Here is a 20737-nt window from a genome sequence, read left to right on the forward strand (position 1 = left end):
CCACGTTAACCTCAACGTTAGTAGCACAAACGTTACCACTAACGTTGCCTCTTGGTCCTTCGCACACGTTATTGGGACTTACCTTTCCCAATAACATTGATGAGCCTCCCCCTTCTTTACGTTAGAGTCCACGTTAAATTAGTTAACGTGGCTCTTAACGTAAGCTTGCCAATCCTTCGAGAACGTTAGTGACACTTACCTTTGTCACTAACGTTCCAATGTGCCCCTATTTCTCACGTTAGAGTCCACGTTAACTAGGTTAACGTGGCTTCTAACGTAGTCATGCTAGCCATCTCCAACGTTAGTGACAAAGGTGAGTGTCACTAATGTTGGCTCATTACCTCTTTATCCACGTTAGCTTGCACGTTAACTAAGTTAACGTGGAAGCTAACGTTGCTCATGGTGGCTCTTGGTGGTTCACCCCAACGTTAGTGATAAAGGTAAGTGTCACTAACGTTGGCGACCAATTGCTCTCTCCATGTTAGCTTCCACGTTAACTAAGTTAACGTGGGAGTTAACGTGGCTTATGGAAGCTTGGCCAACATTAGTGACAAAGGTGAATGTCACTAACGTTGGCTTCCCTTTTGCTCCTTAACGTTAGAAGCCACGTTAACTAAGTTAACGTGGCAACTAACGTGGCCAATTATGAGCTTGGTCCAACGTTAGTGACAAAGGGGAGTGTCACTAACGTTGGCCTTATTGTCTTCTCACTACAAGAAATAAGGCCTATCGGTACCCTTTTTTCTTGCCACGCTTTAAAAGCGTGGCCAAAAGTGATCAATGGCCACGCTTTTATGAGGGTAGCCACTAATTTGTGATTTGGCCACGCTTTTTTTGTCACGCTTCAAAAGCGTGGCCATAGAGAGATTTTGGCACGCTTTTATGAGGGTGACCACTGATTTATGATTTGACCACCCTTTTTTTTGTCACACTTCAAAAGCGTGGCCATAGAGAGAAACAGGTACGCTTTTAAAGCGTGGCTGGTTTGTCGGGATACGGGCACATTTTTAAAGCGTGCCTATATCCTCTAATGATTTGGAACCCTAAAAAAATGTGACAATAGGGTTCCCAATTAATTTAATTTCTCACTCAAACACTTCATTTTTTTTATCAAAACTCTCAAAACAGCCCTCACTTAAGTGAGAACCAAACCCTCGAAGCCTCTTCATTACTCAACTAAGAACCCTAAACCTTCGCAGCCCTCTCAGCTCGCAGCCCTCTTCATCATTGAGAAGTGAGAATCCCTTCATCTTTCAGCTCGTAGCCCCCTCTTAACTTGCAACCCTCTATCCTTCTCTTGCAATCATTTATCCCACTTTTGTAACTCTTGGAAACTTCAATCGGTGCTGCCTCCGTCGACGAACCCTCCATCGGCGCGCCCTCCGTTGGCATTCAGTCTCGCTCGCAAGGCCTCCATCGGCGCTCGCTCTCTCTCGCTCAAACCTTACCTCCATCGACGCTGACTCAATCGTCGCTGCCTCTCCCGCAATCGTCGTTCCTCCCTCAATCGGCGCTCAACCCTCATCGTAACACAAGAAGGTACAGATTTAATCCCTTTTTGTTTCTCTATTTCAACCCTCACCATAACGCTGATTAATGTTTTCCGGAACCCAAAGAACAAGGAAATGTTGCCGGAAAACTTCAAAGAACAGCTTGCTTTGTCTGTGAGAAGCATCCAGTGGAGCTATACAATATTCTGATCTACTTCATCTACCCAACCCGGGTACTAACTTCTAACTAACTGTTTCCTTGAATTTCAGTTCTGTTTTGGGATTTTTTTTTTCATTTTCTGTTTCTTGAATATTTGTTGTTTGTGAAAATACCTCACTGGACTTCATATGACGAGACACATCATGACTTGTTTCTTCTTCTGCTTCTTCTTCTCTAATATGAACAACTCAATACAATAGCTTCTTAGACAACACCACAATTCTCGTCCTTTTTCATACTGATAACATTGTCGTGATTTGAGTACTCATCTTATATTATGTTTTTGTTATTTTTGGTCCAAAGTTTCAATCTTTTGAATTTTATTTTAGGCTATAAGGGTTGCTGCCATGAACTGTATTGATGGGCTAAGCATTGGGGCTCGTATTGCATGTTCTAGCAAGAAAAATGGTACTTAACTGTCAGAACAATTGGACTTAGCTATTACTTCTTAATTAATATTACCTTGATATTAAGATTTTCTAAACAGGAAACAAATGTCTTAATTGATGGTTACTATACTTGTGAAAATGTTTCTATAACAAATGCTTGTTATGCATGCTTTAGTTTGTTGAAGGGGTGCATGGGTATTATTAAAACTCATTCTTCATCTTATACAGTAAAAAGAGGTAAATAAAACTGCAACTGTGATAATGGAGATGCAATGATTTCTGAAATTATAAAATCCTCTTTCTTGCAAGAATTAAACCTTTTGTGTTTGGTCTATATGTCTACTTAATTCATTATCATGCTCCTAATTTTATATTGCAACAGCTGGTTGGCTAATACATACAAATCCATTGCCTTGTATAATCCAATATTTAAGTTGGTAAAACCAGAAGGCAATTAACTCGTTGATATATATAAAAGTTTACATGGTGAGATGTGAATCATTTAATGGAGCACCTCATATCGATACTTTTACTTCTACTTCTACTTACTGCTATTATTATTTTTATCAGTGCACAAAGTGATGGCAAATCTGATCAGGTCAATTTTTACATTATATATTCATGAGGTTGTTTCTTTTTCTGTCTCTCTCTGAGTTTCTTTGTTTTTTGCATCACCCATTTTAATTCTCTTGTTAATAAACCGAGGTGGGTCTATGAGCTCTGAACTTGTTTCTTCAATTGTCTATTTTTAGGTTAATTGATTGTAAACATTTTGATTCCTCTATTTCCTGAGAATTTGAGCTGTTTCCTGAGAATTTGAGCATGGTTTTGATTCCTCTGTTTGTTTAGCAAATGTCCTTGAACTGATCTGAACTTTAATATGCATGGTTTGTTTAGCAAATGATTTTGATTCCTTTGTGGCTCACCTTCTATCAGTGGCTACTATTGTCATGGTCTGGCTTTGGAACATACACTTTAGGGGTTTAGTTTTTAATACATTTATTTATATATAACACAAGATAATCATATAATATTACACAAGTTGAAGTTACTAATCTATATTAAGCCTTTATATATCTTATATTTGTGACTATTATTATATATAAATTGTCAATATATAGTTAGTGAAGTACCCCTAACTTACGTATTTCTTTTTCTTGATACAGATCCACCTTGTTCTTTTGCTAATTGGATTAATAATCATGGGAGGTGAAGGTAACCAAAAAACTTTCACAAGATACCGTTTTAGTATCTGTGTTGATTCCTGAACTGCTTTTTTTTTTAAGGAAAAAAAATCTAGTGTGAATCTAATATTTTTTTAAAGATATTTGAGCATTAGTTTTCTCTGAATTTGATTTTCATTCTTTTTACCAAATTATGGAAATTAGATGAATAGTTTGATACAAAAGAAACTGAATGATAAACCTTGAAAGTTTCGGTCTCATTAATGCTCTATTCTGTTTGGCATTACTCTGTTTCAGAATTTTCTCTAGTCTTTCATTATTTTAATCTCTCATTCAATTTGTTACTCCACCTAGGTACCAAGCATAATATAACTTATGAAAAATGAGGTGTTTGAAGGATGCTGCTGAACCACCTTTGAACAAGATGCATCCCCATGAGAACTCATCATGTCACTAATGGTAAGATTTTTATCCTCACTTGCTAGGGGCACATAACCTCCCTCTTTGTACACCTTATATTGATCATTCAGCATATAGCTAAAGCTTCTACAATATTCCTGATGGTTTCCCTGTTTATCCCTACTTTTATTAAGAACCTATTCTGCTGCTGTTTTTGTTTCATGAGAGTTAGGCTTAGCTAGAGCTGCTTGTTATTTTCCTTTTTGATTAATTAGAGCATTCCTCTTGGTTTGATTAGTGGAGATAGCGCCTTTTTTATTTGAGACAGAGCTTTGCGATTTGGTTTTTTGCATGTTAGGTTTGGGATTCTGAATAGTAACTATTTTTTGCCCGTGACTTTTAGGGATTTCCTTGCCTTTGATGGCTTGATTATTTCCTTTCTGGGAGTGGCCAGCATGATGAATGATTTATTAATATTATATTTTAGGGGGATTTGGTTTTCTGTAGGAATTTTAAGTTTTAATATGCAAAGTATATATAATTTCTTAATGAGTGGAAGATCAAATTTTGGATATTGCGTTGCAAAGTTGTTTAATCAGTTTTTTTGTTGGCGAGCGAAGACGCTATATTTTGTGAACATGTTCTAATTGATTCATTTTTGCAGTGTTTGTGAAATCGCAGTTGGTGAAGCACGTTATTTTAACTTCTTTAATTGCTGCTGTTACATTTAATGGAAGGCTTCTGACTCCTAAAGCAGTAGTTGATGACACCTGGTTTTTCGATCACGAACTTTGTAAGGAGTCGAAGGTATGTGCCATGTCCCTACAATTGTTATCATATTCCCCTAATTAGGTCAAATTAGTAGGAGTGGAATTAGCTTTATGTTTTGCTGATTTAATTTTGATTCATATGAATAAGCTCAATCCCTTGTAAATTTGAGACTTTGGTACCACCAATTTTGTTTCCCATTTTCCTTTTTTTTCCAGTCATGGTACTGGTATGTGCTTTCAAAGACATTGGCTGAAGATGCTGCTTGGAAATTTGCAAAAAAAAAAAAAAAATTAACCCAGTAATGGTGATTGGACCTCTTCTGCAACCAGTACTTAACACAAGTGCTGCTGGTGTTTTGAATGTAACTAATGGTAATTTTTAAAATTCTATTTCTGCATGTGGAAATGAAAATTGAAATAGTAAATGATAAAAGTACAATATATAATGTGTAAGTCTATAAAGCTTATCTTTCTCTTATGATGTGTTTGTCAATGTGATGTTGATTCAAGTGTCTTAATGTGTGGTTCAGGAGAAGAAGCCTTATTCCAATAAAGTTGCTAAGCTTAAAGCAGAATATGAGAAGGCTATGGAAAGTTATAATGCTGCTGAAGCAGGAGGAGAAAAGGGAGAAGGAGAAGGAGAGCATGAAGAGGGCTAATGAAAAATATGATAAGGAAGAAGATGCGGCCAGTGAAGATGAGGAGTTTTAAAAGCAAATGGTAGCAGGAGTTCTTCCCACATCAACTTTTTGTTAATCATAGTTCTGCTGTATATCACATTTTGGTTTTCCATCCTTCATATCTTTGGGAACATTATAGTTTTAATTTAAATTATTATAGCATGTAAATAATTCATGTAAATCAATAAAAAATCAATTCTTATGCCTTCTAATTTTCTCTTTTTAATTATTATTATAGAATTGTAATTTTTCAATTATTATTATGCATTCTAATTTTTTCCTTTTTTTTTAATTTGACAAAAGAATAGGCCACGCTTTGAAAGCGTGGCAAAAGGCTTTAGTGGGAAAGCCACGCTTCAAAAGTGTGGCTGTATGTGCTCTATCGGCACGCTTCAAAAGCGTGGCGATATGTGAACTTTTCGGTACGTTTTTAAAGCGTACCGATAGATTAACACCTATGGCCACGCTTTTAAGCATGGCAAGAGTTGAAAGCGTGGCCAAAAAGAAAGCGTGCCGATAGATCCACAAAAGCGTGGCGATAGAGCAACCGGCACGCTGGCAGATGTGACCCTTTCAAAAGCGTGCCGATAGCTCAAAAAGCGTGGCGAAAAGCTATCGGCACATTTTTTAGCACTTTTCGACACGCTTTAAAAGCGTGGCAGAAAGCTTATTTTCTTGTAGTGTCTTCCACGTTAGAGTTCACGTTAACTAAGTTAACGTGACTCTTAACGTGGGCTATGATGGCTTCGGGGGCGTTATTGGCGATTACTTTTCTCATTAACTTTGCAAGTTAGCTCCCATTCCACGTCAGAGGTCACGTTAGTTAGATTAACGTGGCTGCTAACGTGATTCTTCCTTGCTTCTTTTGTCCTGAAATCAAGCAATAAAGTGCATCAAAGTTCTAATCCAAGTCATGGGAAATACAACATCCAATTTGTCATTAAATTCATGCAAAATCCTCATGAAATCATGTAAAGTGCACAATGTATGCTTGAATCAAGATGTAAGTGAATATCTACCCAAAAAGAGCTTATTTTCTAAGAAAATGCATGAAACTACCCTAAAAACAGTAAAGAAAAGGTCAGTGAAACTGGCCAAAATGCCCTGGCATCACAACACCAAACTTAAAGCTTGGTTGTCCCTAAGCAAGTACTGGAACAAGAGAATGATGAATGGAATGCCAAGAGAAATGAGTCATTCTTGTGGAAGTCATGTTTCTGGTTTTATGGTGGTTTCATGCATAGAAACTTAGGTTCATTCCTTCACTGGCTTTTAGACCTTTATCATGTCCTAGAATACTCACTTTGATTGCATCCCATGAGATTTTTATTCATTGATCCTTTTGTTGTCATTTCAGGGCTTATTTGTGTTCTTAGGCTAAGTGCTCTATAAGGGGGAACTCTTTAAAATAAGCTTTCAGCCAATACTCCCAAACCAGTTGGTTCATGGTACTAGGTGTTGAAGCACCCCTAAGGACTTACTTCCTCAAGTCTCTCCCCCATACATACACACCATAGGCACATGGTTTGTTTATTTTCTTTCCTTGAGGTCTTGGTGTCCAGCACCTCTTTGGGTTACTAAATGTTCTGTAGAAAAGATTGCTCTTGATAGTGGACTTTCAGCTGATAATCCCGGGTTAGTTAACCCAAGTTACCAAGTGATAAAGCACCCCTGAGAGCTTAGTAATCCAAGCAGATCCTTGGTACAGGAACACCACAGACACATCCCTCAAGACTCGAACCCTTGGTGCCTAGCCTCTTTTCTTGCTATTTTTCTTTTATTCTTCAACTTTGATTGTTCTTTCCCTTTTTCTTATTAGGATCTTATTATTTAGCTAGTCTCATGGGTATGTTCAAAGCATAGTATTCATGACAGATAGTTGTCTTCCCACCTTGTGGTTAAACCAACTTAGCTAATTTATGACCACACCACAAACTCAGGAACTTACTCCATAGTATGAACTTCACTATGGTCTTTTATAAAGCACTCATTCTCTTTTTCATATGATTCAAAAGGACAAGCATACAAGTAAGCAAAGTGAAGGTGCAGTGACATAAAGACTAGCAAGCATAGACCTATTCAACAAAAAGCTTAAAAGACAGAATTGAAAAAGGTTCAAACTAACATGGAAGCATGTTCTATTTCATACAAGATCTTCCTTATTTAAAGCATAGAAAAAGATGGACCAAAGAAGGAACTCCACCACCTTTTACTCATGTGGTTGCCTATGCTCTCCTCCTTGCTTGTCCTCTTTGTGTCCTCTAGCATTTCCTTGCACCCGTGCCAATCTTGCTTGCTTCCAATCCTCAAGTGCCTTCCTCACTGATTCATGACTCTCTTCCACCCTTTGTCTTTCTTCTCGTGCTAATTCATCCCTCATTTCTTCATACCTTGTGATTCTTGGATGCAATATAGGGAGCTGTCCTACCAAGTATCCGAGCCTGGCTTGAGTGTTTATATGATGCCCAGTCTCGCTCATGTAAACTCCTTCTGCGAATGCCCTTTGCTCGTCCAATAGTTCTGCCTGTTCTATTTGTCTTCGATGCATCTCATGTATGTGTGCACCTTGATGTGCTTGGATGTTGATTAGCTTCTGGATAGACTCTTGTTGTTGATTTTGTCTTTGTTCTATCCTGTGGAATGTTTCACTCCATTATTGTCCATGACTCAGTTGCTGCTCCATCATTTGCTTTTGCCACTCCCCTTGTTGAGTCATCCATCTTGAGAGTGATTCCTCTTGCTGCCCCATCATTTGTAGTTAAAGCTCTTTCTATGCTCCTTGGCTTTCCAAATATTGTCGAGATAGGCCATTAATGGCTTCCTGTAGTTGGTGTATATCCAAAGTGGCTGGTGCTTGCCCCTCTAAGACTTGTCCTTCTACTACTTGAGGGGCTGGCCTCTTCCTTTGCTTCTGTTGAGGCAGGGGAGATGTGGTAGCATGCATCCATCGAACGGTTATTGGAATGCCTTCTTTTATCCACACAGGATCCTCATCTTCAAACACCACCCCAGCTTTCTTGCATAGTCGGTAAATAGTGTTGGGGTAACCTAACTTTCCTCTTGAGTCGCTTTTCTCTGCCATCTTTCTAATGCCTACGGCTATAAGTTCATGAACCTTGATCTCTCCTCCTTTGAGTATACAGTGCACCATTGTGGCTCTCTTGAGATTCACCTCCGAGTTGTTCCCTGCTGGGAGGATAGACCTCCTTACAATTTCGAACCACCCTTTTGCTTCCGGAGTGAGGTCTGCTCTCTTGATGAACCTTGGTTTACTATCCGCATATCTTTCCCAGTCAGCTCCGGGTACACAAATATCTTGCATAATCTGCTCATAATTAGAGTTGTTGTCCAGTCTTGAATGATAACTCTCTTCTTCAAACGGTATGGACCGTAGCTTTAATGCCCTCATGACACTAATGGGACCGAAATCCACAGTCTTTCCTCTTACAAAGCTTGTATATGACTCATCTGCCTTATCATATCGGACCGCATTTGCATAAAATTCTCTTACAAGATTTGCATTCACCTTAATGACCGGATCTGTGAGGAGCTCCCATCTTCTCTTTTCTACCTCCTTTGTGATTTCGGGACACTCAGTTTTCCTAACTTGAAACCCCAGCTCATAAATGATCTCCTTATCCACCATCCACCCGTATTGCAATGCATGGTGCAAGCTTCTAAATATCTTTTCATCATACGGGTGTTGCTCCATAGGTTCCTTTCTTTTATTTCTTTTAGAGCTCGAAGATGCTATGAATGAGAGTTAATGTGTGAAGGTGGCAAGGGTGTGGAGACTTTTGGCTGTTTAGGGTTGAGCGTAATGAAGGGAGTGAGTGGGAATGTTTTTAATGGGATAGGAAGTGCTTGGTTCCGAAAGGGAGAGGTGTGAAGAGTGGGCGTGGAGTGTGAAGGTGGGGTACAGAGCAAGGGTTACTTATATAGGGAGATTGTAAATGAATGTAGGGTGTGGATTGATGGAGTGGTTGTTTGATGGACGGTTGGGTTTGTGCATGGAGAAAGGACAAGGATCATCACTTTATGATGGAAATTGCTCGGTCTTCAAGGGTCCCATTCTTTTCTATGTTGCATGGCAACATTTTCCAATGCGTTCCCTTTTGAGAACAAGTGTGTAATCCCTCTTCATGAAGTGGCCGAACCTTCTTCATTTAATTATCCAATCAATCCTCTCCAATGCTCCTTTCCTTTTTCCTATAAAAATAAAATAAAAAAAATCAATATCATAAAAAAAATTTAAACTTTACGGCTAGAATAATAAAGAAAAAGAATTAGATTGTTTATTCATGAACACCAACTAACTAACTAACTGTGTATCCTTATATGCATATTCGTGGCACCTTGGGTGACACCAAACTTAGTTTGGAGCATTGTGATGAAAAAGTCTTTGTTCAAAGCTCCAAGACTAGCATGCTCTGAGTTGCATTCATGCTTTCTTGGCATGCTTTGAATACCAAACTTGTTCTTCACTATAAACTGCATAATAAGGATTTTACCAAGTGTTTGTCAAGTTTGGGTTGGAATTCATAAATATTGACTTATTCACTATTTTCTAAAAGCATATAAAACATGGGTTGCCTCCCATGAAGCGCTTCTTTAGCATCACTAGCTTGACATTTTGCCTTCATCAGGGAGATCGATAATGCTTCAAGTCTTCTCCTCTGGCAATAGACCTATATCCAGTAGTTGTATCAATGATCTCTACATGTTCCAAGGAGAGAACTCTGTTGATAGTGAAGACCTTAGGTAACTGAGATGGTACAGTGGGGAGATCAGGGGGGATATCTGGGAAGTAAGCTGAGATCACTTTATCCCCTGGAGAGAAGTCCTCTGTAGGGATCTTTTTGTTCCTCCACCTCCTTGGTACCTTCTTCTTTGTTCCTTGTGATGTTGTCTTACTCTTTGTGGCCTCTTCTTCTAAAGGAATTTTGATGTTGTCTTCACATGCCTCTAGTGGTTTAGGTTCCTCCAGCTTTTCCTTGAGCTGTGACAGCTGCTTGTTTCCTTGTCCATCAACCAAGGAAATCTCCAGATAAGCTTGTTGTTCTTCAGTACTCATCTCTTCCTTCAGTATCTCACTGTGATCCTTCCTTGGTTCCTTGTTCTCTTGATCTATTTCTTGTGAGTGTTTGAAGACAGTGAAGGCGAGCTGTTCATCATGGATCCTCAAAATTAGCTCCCCTCGCTCCACATCTATGAGTGCTCTGGCTATAGCTAGGAATGGTCTTCCCAATATGATTGGGTGAGTGTAACTCTCTTCTATGTCCAATATGACAAATTCTGCTGGGAGGAAGTATTTCCCAACCTTTACCAACACATTTTCCACCACTCCTATTGCTTGTTTTTGAGTTTTGTCAGCTAGCCTGATGACTACATCTGTGGGCATTATCTCATTGATCTGTAGCCTCTTCACAAGGGATAAGGGTATTAAGTTGATGCTTGCTCCCAAATCGCAGAGTGCTCTGATAAACCACTATTTTATGGTTTATATTGTGTTTAATTGTGTGGTTTTATCATGATCCTTACCCACTTATTCATCAAATTAGCATGAAATTATAATTCCTTCCTGAATTTATAACATGTTTGAAAACTGCTTCCTAGAGACTTTAATTATGTAATTTTAATTCTCCTTTATTCTATTCGATGCCGTGATCTGTGTGTTGAGTGTTTCAGACTTTATAGGGCATGAACGAGTTGGAGATTGGGAAGGAAGCTAGCAAAAATGTAAGGAACACAAGAATTTGAGGAGATAACCAGCTAGAAGTGACGCAGTCGCATGGCTCACGCGACCGCGCGAAGGAGAGCAAATCGCAGTGATGCGGCCGCATGGCTCACGCGGCCGCATGGATTAGAAAAGCTAAAGCGACGCGGTAGCGTGGACGACGTGAACGCGTGGCAAGGAAAAATGCGAATGACGCGTCCGCTTGGATGACGCGATCGCGTGACATGTGCGATCTGCATAATCTGCAGAATTCGCTGCGGGCGATTTTGGACCTTATTTCGACCCGGAACAGCAGACTAGAGCCAGAGAATATGTAGAAACAAAAAAAAGAACATTCATTCTATACAGTTTGAAGTTTCAGATCTAGTTTTACTCCTTTAGGTTTCTTTCTCTAGGTTTTAGGAATTTTAATTTTCAATTGGTCTTAGCATTGGAACATTGAGAAGAGTTGTTTCCTCATCAAGACTTCGTCATTCTAGTTCGTTCTCTAAACTTAGTTTTATTCTTCCATGTTCTTTGCTTTGTTCAATTTTGTCATTTGAATACTTTCATGATTATTTAGTACAAGGATTATTTCTTCCATTTTAATTTATTTTCCATTCCAATAATCATGTTTTCTTTTAATTCCCTTTCATGTGTTATGGATTTATTATTTACAATGAGTGAGTAGTTCCCTCACTTGATGGGGAGTTGATTGAAAGGAACTCTTGAGTTGGAAGGATTGAAAGAAAGTTTGTAATTGGGTTAATGGTGCACGAAATTGGAAATCACAATTCTTCACAAATTCGCACAACTAACCAGCAAGTGCACTAGGTCGTCCAAGTAATACCTTACGTGAGTAAGGGTCGAATCCACGAAGATTGTTGGCTTGAAGCAATCTATGGTTACCTTGTAACTCTTAGTCAGGAAAACAATAAAACAATTCACTTATCAAATTTGATTGCAAGGAATAAAAGAGCATGAAATAAATACTTATTATGCAGTAATGGAGAATATGTTGGAGTTTTGGAGATGCTTTGTCTTCTGAATTTCAGCTTTTCTTTTGTATTCCTCTTCCCTCATGCATGAAAAAGTGAAAAGTTCCTTCCATGGCAAGCTCTATGTAAGGTGTCACTGTTGTCAATGGCTACTTCCCATCTTCTCAGTGAAAATGGTCCAAATGCTCTGTCACAGCACGGCTAATCATCTGGAAGTTCTCGATCATGCTGGAATAAGATTGACTATCCTTTTGCATCTGTCACTACGCGCAGCACTCGCGAGTTTGAAGCCCGTCACAGTCATCCAATCCCAGAATCCTACTCGAAATACCACAGACAAGTTTTAGACATTCCGGATTCTCATGAATGCCGCCATCAATCTAGCTTATTCCACGAAGATTCTGATTAAGAAATCTAAGAGATAATCATTCATTCTAATGTAGAACGAAGGTGGTTGTCAGACACATGTTCATGGATTGAGGAAGGTGATGAATGTCATGGATCATCACCCTCTCCATCGTTAAGCGCGAATGAGTATCTTAGAGAGGAACACGCATGTTTGAATGGAAAACATAAGTACTTGCATTAATTCATCGAGACGCTGCAGAGCTCCTCACCCCCAACAATGGGGTTTAGAGACTCATGCTGTCAAAAGGTACAAAATTCAGATCTAAAATGTCATGAGATACAAAATAAATCTCTAAAAGTTGTTTAAATACTAAACTAGTAACCTAGGTTTACAGAAAATGAGTAAACTATGATAGATAGTGCAGAAATCTACTTCTGGGGCCCACTTGGTGTGTGCTGGGGCTGAGACTAAAGCTTCTCACGTGCCTGGGCTGTTTTGGGCGTTCAACGCCAGGCTCTAACCTATTTCTGGCGTTGAACTCCAACTTGTAACGTGTTTCTGGCACTGGACGCCAGACTACAACATGGAACTGGCATTGAACGCCAGTTTACGTCCTTTATCCTTGAGCAAAGTATGAACTATTATATATTTCTGGAAAGCTCTGGATGTCTACTTTCCAACGCAATTGGAAGCGCGTCAATTGGACTCTTGTAGCTCCAGAAATTCCATTCCGAGTGCAGAGAGGTCAGGATCCAACAGCATCAGCAGTCCTTTTTCAGCCTGAATCAGATTTTTGCTCAGCTCCCTCAATTTCAGCCAGAAAATACCTAAAATTACAGAAAAACACACAAACTCATAGTAAAGTCCAGAAATATGAATTTTGCCTAGAAACTAATGAAAATAAACTAAAAACTAACTAAAACATACTAAAAACTATATGAAATTAACCCCAAAAAGCGTATAAAATATCCGCTCATCACAACACCAAACTTGAACTGTTGCTTGTCCCCAAGCAACTAGACAAATAAAATAGAATACAAATGAGTCAAGAAACAGTAATATCTCAGAGTTTTTGAGTGAAGCTTAGATTCTAATTAAATGAGCGGGGCTAGTAGCTTTTTGCTTCCGAACAGTTTTGGCATCTCACTTTATCCATTGAAGCTCAGAATGATTGGCATCTATAGGAACTTAAAATTCAGATAGTGTTATTGATTCTCCTAGTTCATTATGTTGATTCTTGAACACAGCTACTTTTATGAGTCTTGGCGGTGGCCCTAAGCACTTTGTTTTCCAGTATTACCACCGGATACATAAATGCCACAGGCACATAATTGGGTGAACCTTTTCAGATTGTGACTCAGCTTTGCTAAAGCCCCCAATTAGAGGTGTCCAGGGTTCTTAAGCACACTCTTCCCTTTGCTTTGGACCTTGACTTTAACCGCTTAGTCTCAAGTTTTCACTTGACACCTTCACGCTACAAGCACATGGTTAGGGACAGCTTGGTTTAGCCGCTTAGACCAGGATTTGATTTCCTTAGGCCCTCCAATCCACTGATGCTCAAAGCCTTGGATCCTTTTTATTACCCTTGCCTTTTGGTTTTAAGGGTTATCGGCTTTTTCTGCTTGCTTTTTTTTTTTTGCAAGCTTTGTATTCAATGCTTTTTCTTGCTTCAAGAATCATTTTTTATGATTTTTCAGATTACCAATAACATGTCTCATGTTTATCATTCTTTCAAGAGCCAACATATTTAACATTCAAGAACATCAAATTCCAAAGACATATGCACTGTTCAAGCATTCATTCAGAAGGCAGAAAGCATTGCCACCACATGTAATTAATCAGAATTTCTTGTATTAAAAACTCGAGAAATATTGCCTCCTTATCCTAAAGAAAATCTTCTATTTTATTCATGTTTAATGATGATGAGAAAAATAAATTATAGCTTAATTGGAGATAAAATCAAAATATAGATACTAATTACTACTATATGACTCCTAAGGTAAAACTCAAATAAAAATAAAAAAAAATTATCACAGGGTTAAGGGTAAGATCAGAACTCAACAACCTTGACTTTGGGAAACGGATGCCTCTTTAGTCTGTGGAGTGCTTGGCCCTTCAAGAGATAGTTTCTGACGCTTTAGTTCTCTTAATTCACGCCCTTGCACTTCTTGTTCTCTGAGCAGTTTGCAAAGCATGCTGTTTTGATTTTGCTGTTCTTCTTTCATTTGGTCCATGGTTTCTTGCAACTTAGTGACAGATGCCTCAAGATGCTCCCAGTATTCAAATTGAGGGAGTTCTGGTAGGAATTCTTGCACCCTCCTCTTGATGGGGTCATCCTGCATTTGTTATTTTTCCATTGTGATTTTAGTGATTGGTTGCTCCACTGAGATATACTCTGTTATTCCTATCTTTACTCCAGCATCTTTGTAGAGCATAGAGATTAGGCTTGGATAAGCCAACCTGGCATCCTTGGAGTTCTTGTTGGCAAGTATGTAGAATTCAGATGGGATCAGTTGATGAACTTCTACTTCTTTTCCCAACATAATGCAATGGATCATCACTGCTCTTCTAATATTGACTTCAGAATGGTTGCTGGTGGGCAATATAGAATGCCCAATGAAGTCCAGCCATCCTCTGGCGACTGGTTTGAGATCTTCTCTCTTGAGTTGATTTGGGACACCCCTCGTGCTGGTGGTCCACCTGGCTACAGGGATGCATATATCCTCTAGAATCTTATCCAGGCCCTTGTTTGTTCTCATCATTCTCCTATTGAAGGAGTCTGGGTCATCTTTCAGCTGAGGTAGCTTAAAGATCTCCCTGATTTTGTCAGGGTGGATGTGAACAATCTTTCCTCTGACCACAGTCCTATAGTCATAGAGGGCAGCTCCAGATATTCTCTGCCTGTCTGTTTGCCATAGATTAGTGTAGAATTCCTGAACCATATTCCTTCTCACTTTCGTTTTAGGATTAGCTAGGACTTCCCAGTTCCTGTTTCGAATCTGCTTATGGATCTCCGGATATTCATCTTCTTTCAGATCGAACTTGACTTCCGGGATCACAGATCTTAGACCCATTATTTTGTAGTAATGGTCTGAATGTTCTTTGGTTAAGAACCTCCCTTAATTCCAAAGTGGTTTTGGAACACTCTCTTTTTTGCCTCTTGGAGTGGGTTATTTTCCTTTAGGAGCCATGATCTTAGTGGGTATGGTTTAATGATCACGGATAAACACACCAAACTTAGAGGATTGCTTGTCCTCAAGCAAAAGAAAAGAAAGGAGAGGGATAGAAGGAGAGCTAGTGTTGAATGGTGGATGAGAGGAAGGAGGCCGAATGTGTTTTTAAAAGGGAGGTGGGTGGGTTTTCGAAAACAGAGAGAAAGATAAGATAGAAGATATGATTTAAAAAGAAATAAGTATGATAAGAAAAGATATAATTTAAAATTGAAGAGATATGAAAGATATTTGAAAAAGATAAATTTGGATTTTTGAAAAAGATAATTTGGAGATTTTAAAAAAAGGATATTGATTAGTTGAAAAGATTTTAGAATGAAAAGAGATAGATTTGTTTTGAAAATTTGAGAAAGAGTTGAATTGGATTGAAAAAAAAGGATTTGTGCTTATGGATTAAGATACATTTGATATTTTTAAAGTAGGGTTTTTAGAAATTAGGGATTTTAGAAATCAGGGTTTGTAACATGTTTATGCAAGAAATCATGAATTAAAACATGAAAATTAGGATTAAAATAAAAAATATGAAGAAAAAACGAATTTACCTCCTCCCCACCATCCTGGCATTTGAACGCCCAAACGCTGCATGTTTTGGGCGTTCAACGCCCAACTACTGCTTCTCCTGGGCGTTTAACGCCCAGCTGTTGCTTCTTTTTGGTGTTAAACACCAGGAACTCCTTTGTCACTAGGCGTTTTTCTGAACGCCCAGGACGCTGTAAATCTGGCGTTAAACGCCCAAAAGGAGCTTCTTTCTGGAGTTCAACGCCCAGAAGATGCTTCTTTCTGGCGTTTAACGCCCAGATGGCTATCCTTACTGGCGTTCAACGCCTAGTGGATGCTTCTTTTGGGCGTTGAACGCCCAAAACAGACTTTTACTGGCGTTTTCTTGCCAGTGAGCTCTTTTTCTCTGTTTTTTGTGCAGAATCCTTCTGTAACCCTGTAAACTTATACAATTGACTCTTTACCTTAGTATCAATGAACTTTATATAAACAAATAAAATCAAGAATAGGGCAAAATGCTTAGAGGAAGTGATGCCCCATGGCTGGGTTGCCTCCCAGCAAGCGCTTCTTTATTGTCTTTAGCTGGACCTTGCTGAGTTTTTAATCTAGCCTCAGCCTTGAGCACTCTTGCTCAACATTGCCTTCAAGATAGTGCTTGATTCTCTGTCCATTAACAATGAACATCTTATCAGAATCAATATCTTGAAGCTCCACATAACCATATGGTGATACACTTGTAATCACATATGGTCCCCTCCACCGGGACTTCAGTTTCCCGGGGAATAGCCTGAGCCTAGAGTTAAACAACAGAACCTTTTGTCCTGGTTCAAAGATTCTAGATGATAGCTTTCTGTCATGCCACTTTTTTTACTTCTCTTTATAAAGCTTGGCATTTTCGAAGGCAATGAATCTGAATTCCTCTAGCTCATTAAGCTGGAGCAATCTTTTTTCTCCAGCAAGTTTGGCAGCAAAGTTTAGGAATCTGGTTGTCCAGTAGGCCTTATGTTTCAGTTCCACGGGCAGGTGACAAGCCTTACCATACACAAGTTGGTACGGAGAGGTCCCTATAGGAGTCTTGAATGCTGTTCTATAAGCCCACAGAGCATCATCCAAGCTTCATGCCCAATCCTTTCTACGGGTACTTACAGTCCGTTCCAGGATTCTTTTTAGTTCTCTGTTAGAAACTTCAGCTTGCCCATTTGTCTGTGGATGATATGGAGTCGCCACTTTGTGGCGAATCCCATACCGGACCATGGTAGAGTAAAGCTGTTTGTTGCAGAAGTGAGTGCCCCCATCACTGATTAGTACCCTAGGGACACCAAACCTGCTGAATATATATTTCTGGAGGAATTTCAGCACTATTTTTAGTATCATTGGTGGGTGTGGCCAATGGCCTCAACCCATTTTGATACATAGTCAACTGCCACCAGAATATAAGTGTTTGAGTATGATGGTGGGAAAGGCCCCATGAAATCAATACCCCATACGTCAAACAACTCAATCTCCAAGATTCCTTGTTGAGGCATGGCGTAACTGTGAGGCAAATTACCAGCTCTCTGGCAACTGTCACAGTTACGTACAAACTCTCGGGAATCTCTGTAAAGTGTAGGCCAGTAGAAACCACATTGGAGGACCTTGGTGGCTGTTCGCTCACCTCCGAAATGACCTCCATATTATGACCCATGGCAATGCCATAAGATCCTTTGTGCTTTTTCCTTAGCCACACACCTACGGATTATGCCGTCTGCACATCTCTTAAAGAGATAGGGTTCATCCCACAAGTAGTACTTTGCATCAGTAATTAATTTTTTCTTTTGTTGCCTGCTGTACTCCTTGGGAATGAACCTTGCAGCTTTGTAGTTTGCAATGTCTGTAAACCATGGTAATTCCTGAATGGTGAACAAATGCTCATCCGGAAAAGTTTCAGAGATCTCAATAGAGGAGGAGGACGCCCCTTCCATTGGTTCTATCCAGGACAGATGGTCAGCCACTTGGTTCTCTGTCCCTTTTTTGTCTCTTATTTATATATCAAACTCTTGCAGAAGCAACACCCATCTTATGAGTCTGGGTTTTGAATCCTGCTTTGTGAGTAGATATTTAAGAGCAACATGATCTGTGTACACAATCACTTTTGATCCTACTAAGTATGATCTAAACTTGTCAATGGCATAAACCACTGCAAGCAATTCTTTTTCTGTGGTTGTGTAATTTTTCTGGGCATCATTCAAAACATGGCTAGCGTAATAAATGACATGCAGAAGCTTGTCATGCCTCTGCCCCCAGTACTGCACCAATGGCGTGATCACTGGCATCACACATTAATTCGAACGGTAATGTCCAGTCTGGTGCAGAGATAACTGGTGCTATGACCAGCTTAGCTTTCAGAGTTTCAAACGCCTGCAGACACTCTGTGTCAAACACAAATGGCGTGTCAGCAGCTAGCAGGTTGCTTAGAGGTTTTGCAATTTTTGAAAAATCCTTTATAAACCTCCTATAGAATCCTGCATGCCCCAGAAAACTTCTGATTGCCTTAACATTGGCAGGTGGTGGTAATTTTTCAATTACCTCTATTTTAGCTTGATCCACCTCTATTCCCTTGTTTGAAATTTTATGCCCAAGGACAATCCCTTCAGTCACCATAAAGTGACATTTTTCCTAGTTTAAAACCAGGTTGGTCTCTTGGCATCTTTTCAAAACCAGTGTCAGGTGATCAAGACAGGAGCTGAATGAGTCTCCATATACTGAGAAGTCATCCATGAAGACTTCCAGAAATTTTTCCACCATATCAGAGAAAATAGAGAGCATGCATCTCTGAAAGGTTGCAGGCGCATTACACAGCCCAAAAGGCATCCTTCTGTAAGCAAATACTCCAGATGGACATGTGAATGCTGTTTTCTCTTGATCCTGGGGATCTACTGCAATTTGGTTGTAGCCTGAATAGCCATCCAAAAAGCAGTAATAATTATGACATGCTAGTCTTTCTAGCATCTAGTCTATGAATGGTAAAGGAAAATGATCCTTTCTGGTGGCTGTATTGAGCCTTCTGTAATCAATACACATGCGCCACCCTGTAACTGTTCTTGTTGGAACCAGTTCATTTTTTTCATTATGAACCACTGTCATGCCTCCCTTTTTAGGGACAACTTGAACAGGACTCACCCAGGGGCTATCTGAAATAGGATAAATAATCCCAGCCTCCAGTAATTTAGTGACCTCTTTCTGCACCACTTCCTTCATGGCTGGATTTAGCCACCTCTGTGGTTGAACCACTGGCTTAGCATTGTCCTCCAATAAGATCTTGTGCATGCATCTAGCTGGGCTTATGCCCTTAAGGTCACTTATGGACCACCCAAGAGCTGCCTTGTGTGTCCTTAGCACTTGGATTAGTGCTTCCTCTTCCTGTGGATTTAAAGCAGAGCTTATGATCACTGGAAAAGTATCACCTTCTCCCAGAAATGTATATTTCAGGGATGGTGGTAATGGTTTGAGCTCGGGTTTAGGAGGTTTTTCCTCTCCCTGAGGAAATTTCAGAGGCTCTTTCAATTCCTCTGAATCCTCTAGATCAGACGGAACATCTTTAAAGATGTCTTCCAGCTCTGATTCGATACTCTCAGCCATGTTGATCTCCTCCACGAGAGAGTCAATAAGATCAACTTTTATGCAGTCTTTTGGTGTGCCTTGATGCTGCATGGCATTGACAGCATTCAACTTAAACTCATCCTCATTGACTCTCAGGGTGACTTTCCCCTTTTGGACATCAACGAGAGTTCGTCTAGTTGCTAGGAAAGGTCTTCCTAGAATGAGAGTAGCACTCTTGTGCTCCTCCATTTCCAGCACAACAAAGTCAGTGGGAAAGGCGAATGGCCCAACCCTGACAATTATGTCCTCAATCACGCCTGATGGGTATTTAATGGAGCCATCAGCAAGTTGGAGACATATCCGGGTTCGTTTAACTTCTTCAGTTAAACCAAGCTTTCTGATGGTGGATGCAGGTATTAGGTTGATGCTTGCCCCATGATCACATAGGGCTGTCTTGGTGCAATTACCCTCTAATATGCATGGTATCAGAAAGCTTCCGGGATCTTTAAGCTTTTCAGTAAAGCTTTTTAGAATGACTGCACTGCATTCTTCAGTGAGGAAAACTCTTTCAGTTTCTCTCCAATCCTTCTTATGACTCAAGATCTCTTTCATGAACATCGCGTAAGAAGGTATTTGCTCAGTGCTTCTGCAAACGAAATCTTTATTTCAAGAGTCCTGAGATAATCTGCAAAGTGAGCAAATTGCTTATCCTACTCCTCTTGGCGGAGTTTTTGAGGATAAGGTATCTTGGCCTTATATTCCTCAACCTTGGTTGCTGCAGGTTTATTTCCTACAGTGATGGTTGAAGAAGCCTTTTTAAATGGATTGTCATCAGCACTTGTGTGTGTCTGATCTCTCTCTGGCAATTGAGTGCCAGAGTTAGAAGCTGGAGTGACATTAGACGCCAACTCCTCATCTTTCCCTGGCGTCTGAATGCCAGAACTGTGCTTCTTTTGGGCGTTCAACGCCAGTTCCTTGCTTGTTTCTGGCATTGAACGCCAGTCCTAAGCATGGCCTGGGCGTTCAGCACCAGCCTTCTACCCAATCTCTGGCGTTTTAGCGCCAGGATTATTTCTCTCCGGGCTCTTACCGTCCTCAGATGGATTTTGGGTAGTTTGCTCATTTCATGGCTTCCTGCTACCTTGAGGTGGGGTATTTAATGTTTTTCCACTTCTTAATTGAACTACTTGGCATTCTTCTGTTATTTGCTTTGACAGCTGCTGCTTTGTTTGCTT

The 20737-nt window shown here is 39.8% G+C and overlaps 1 protein-coding gene across 9 annotated transcripts; it reads left to right on the forward strand.

Moving 5' to 3' along the window:
* The first annotated feature begins 1101 nt into the window (after nucleotides 1–1101).
* LOC140178925 (phenylacetaldehyde reductase-like) lies at nucleotides 1102–5344 on the forward strand. 9 transcript variants are annotated; one of them, XR_011871969.1, is made up of 9 exons: nucleotides 1154–1539; nucleotides 1617–1723; nucleotides 2040–2118; nucleotides 2670–2725; nucleotides 3266–3314; nucleotides 3638–3742; nucleotides 4347–4489; nucleotides 4669–4824; nucleotides 4983–5344. XR_011871969.1 is itself a non-coding variant. In XM_072216313.1 (8 exons), the coding sequence occupies exons 6-8, from the start codon at nucleotides 3718–3720 to the stop codon at nucleotides 5109–5111; spliced, it is 297 nt and encodes a 98-aa protein (XP_072072414.1). In that variant the 5' UTR covers nucleotides 1162–1539; nucleotides 1617–1723; nucleotides 2040–2118; nucleotides 2670–2725; nucleotides 3266–3314; nucleotides 3638–3717; the 3' UTR covers nucleotides 5112–5344. The 9 variants fall into 9 exon arrangements, 4 of the variants coding, with proteins under 4 accessions (XP_072072415.1, XP_072072412.1, XP_072072413.1 ...); XR_011871970.1 differs by lacking the exon at nucleotides 2040–2118 and having other exon boundaries at nucleotides 1102–1539; XR_011871968.1 differs by lacking the exon at nucleotides 2670–2725 and having other exon boundaries at nucleotides 1137–1539.
* The last annotated feature ends 15393 nt before the right edge of the window (nucleotides 5345–20737 follow it).

The sequence above is a fragment of the Arachis hypogaea genome, chromosome 15 (genome assembly GCF_003086295.3).
Source record: "Arachis hypogaea cultivar Tifrunner chromosome 15, arahy.Tifrunner.gnm2.J5K5, whole genome shotgun sequence".
In the NCBI taxonomy this organism is placed as follows: domain Eukaryota; kingdom Viridiplantae; phylum Streptophyta; class Magnoliopsida; order Fabales; family Fabaceae; genus Arachis; species Arachis hypogaea.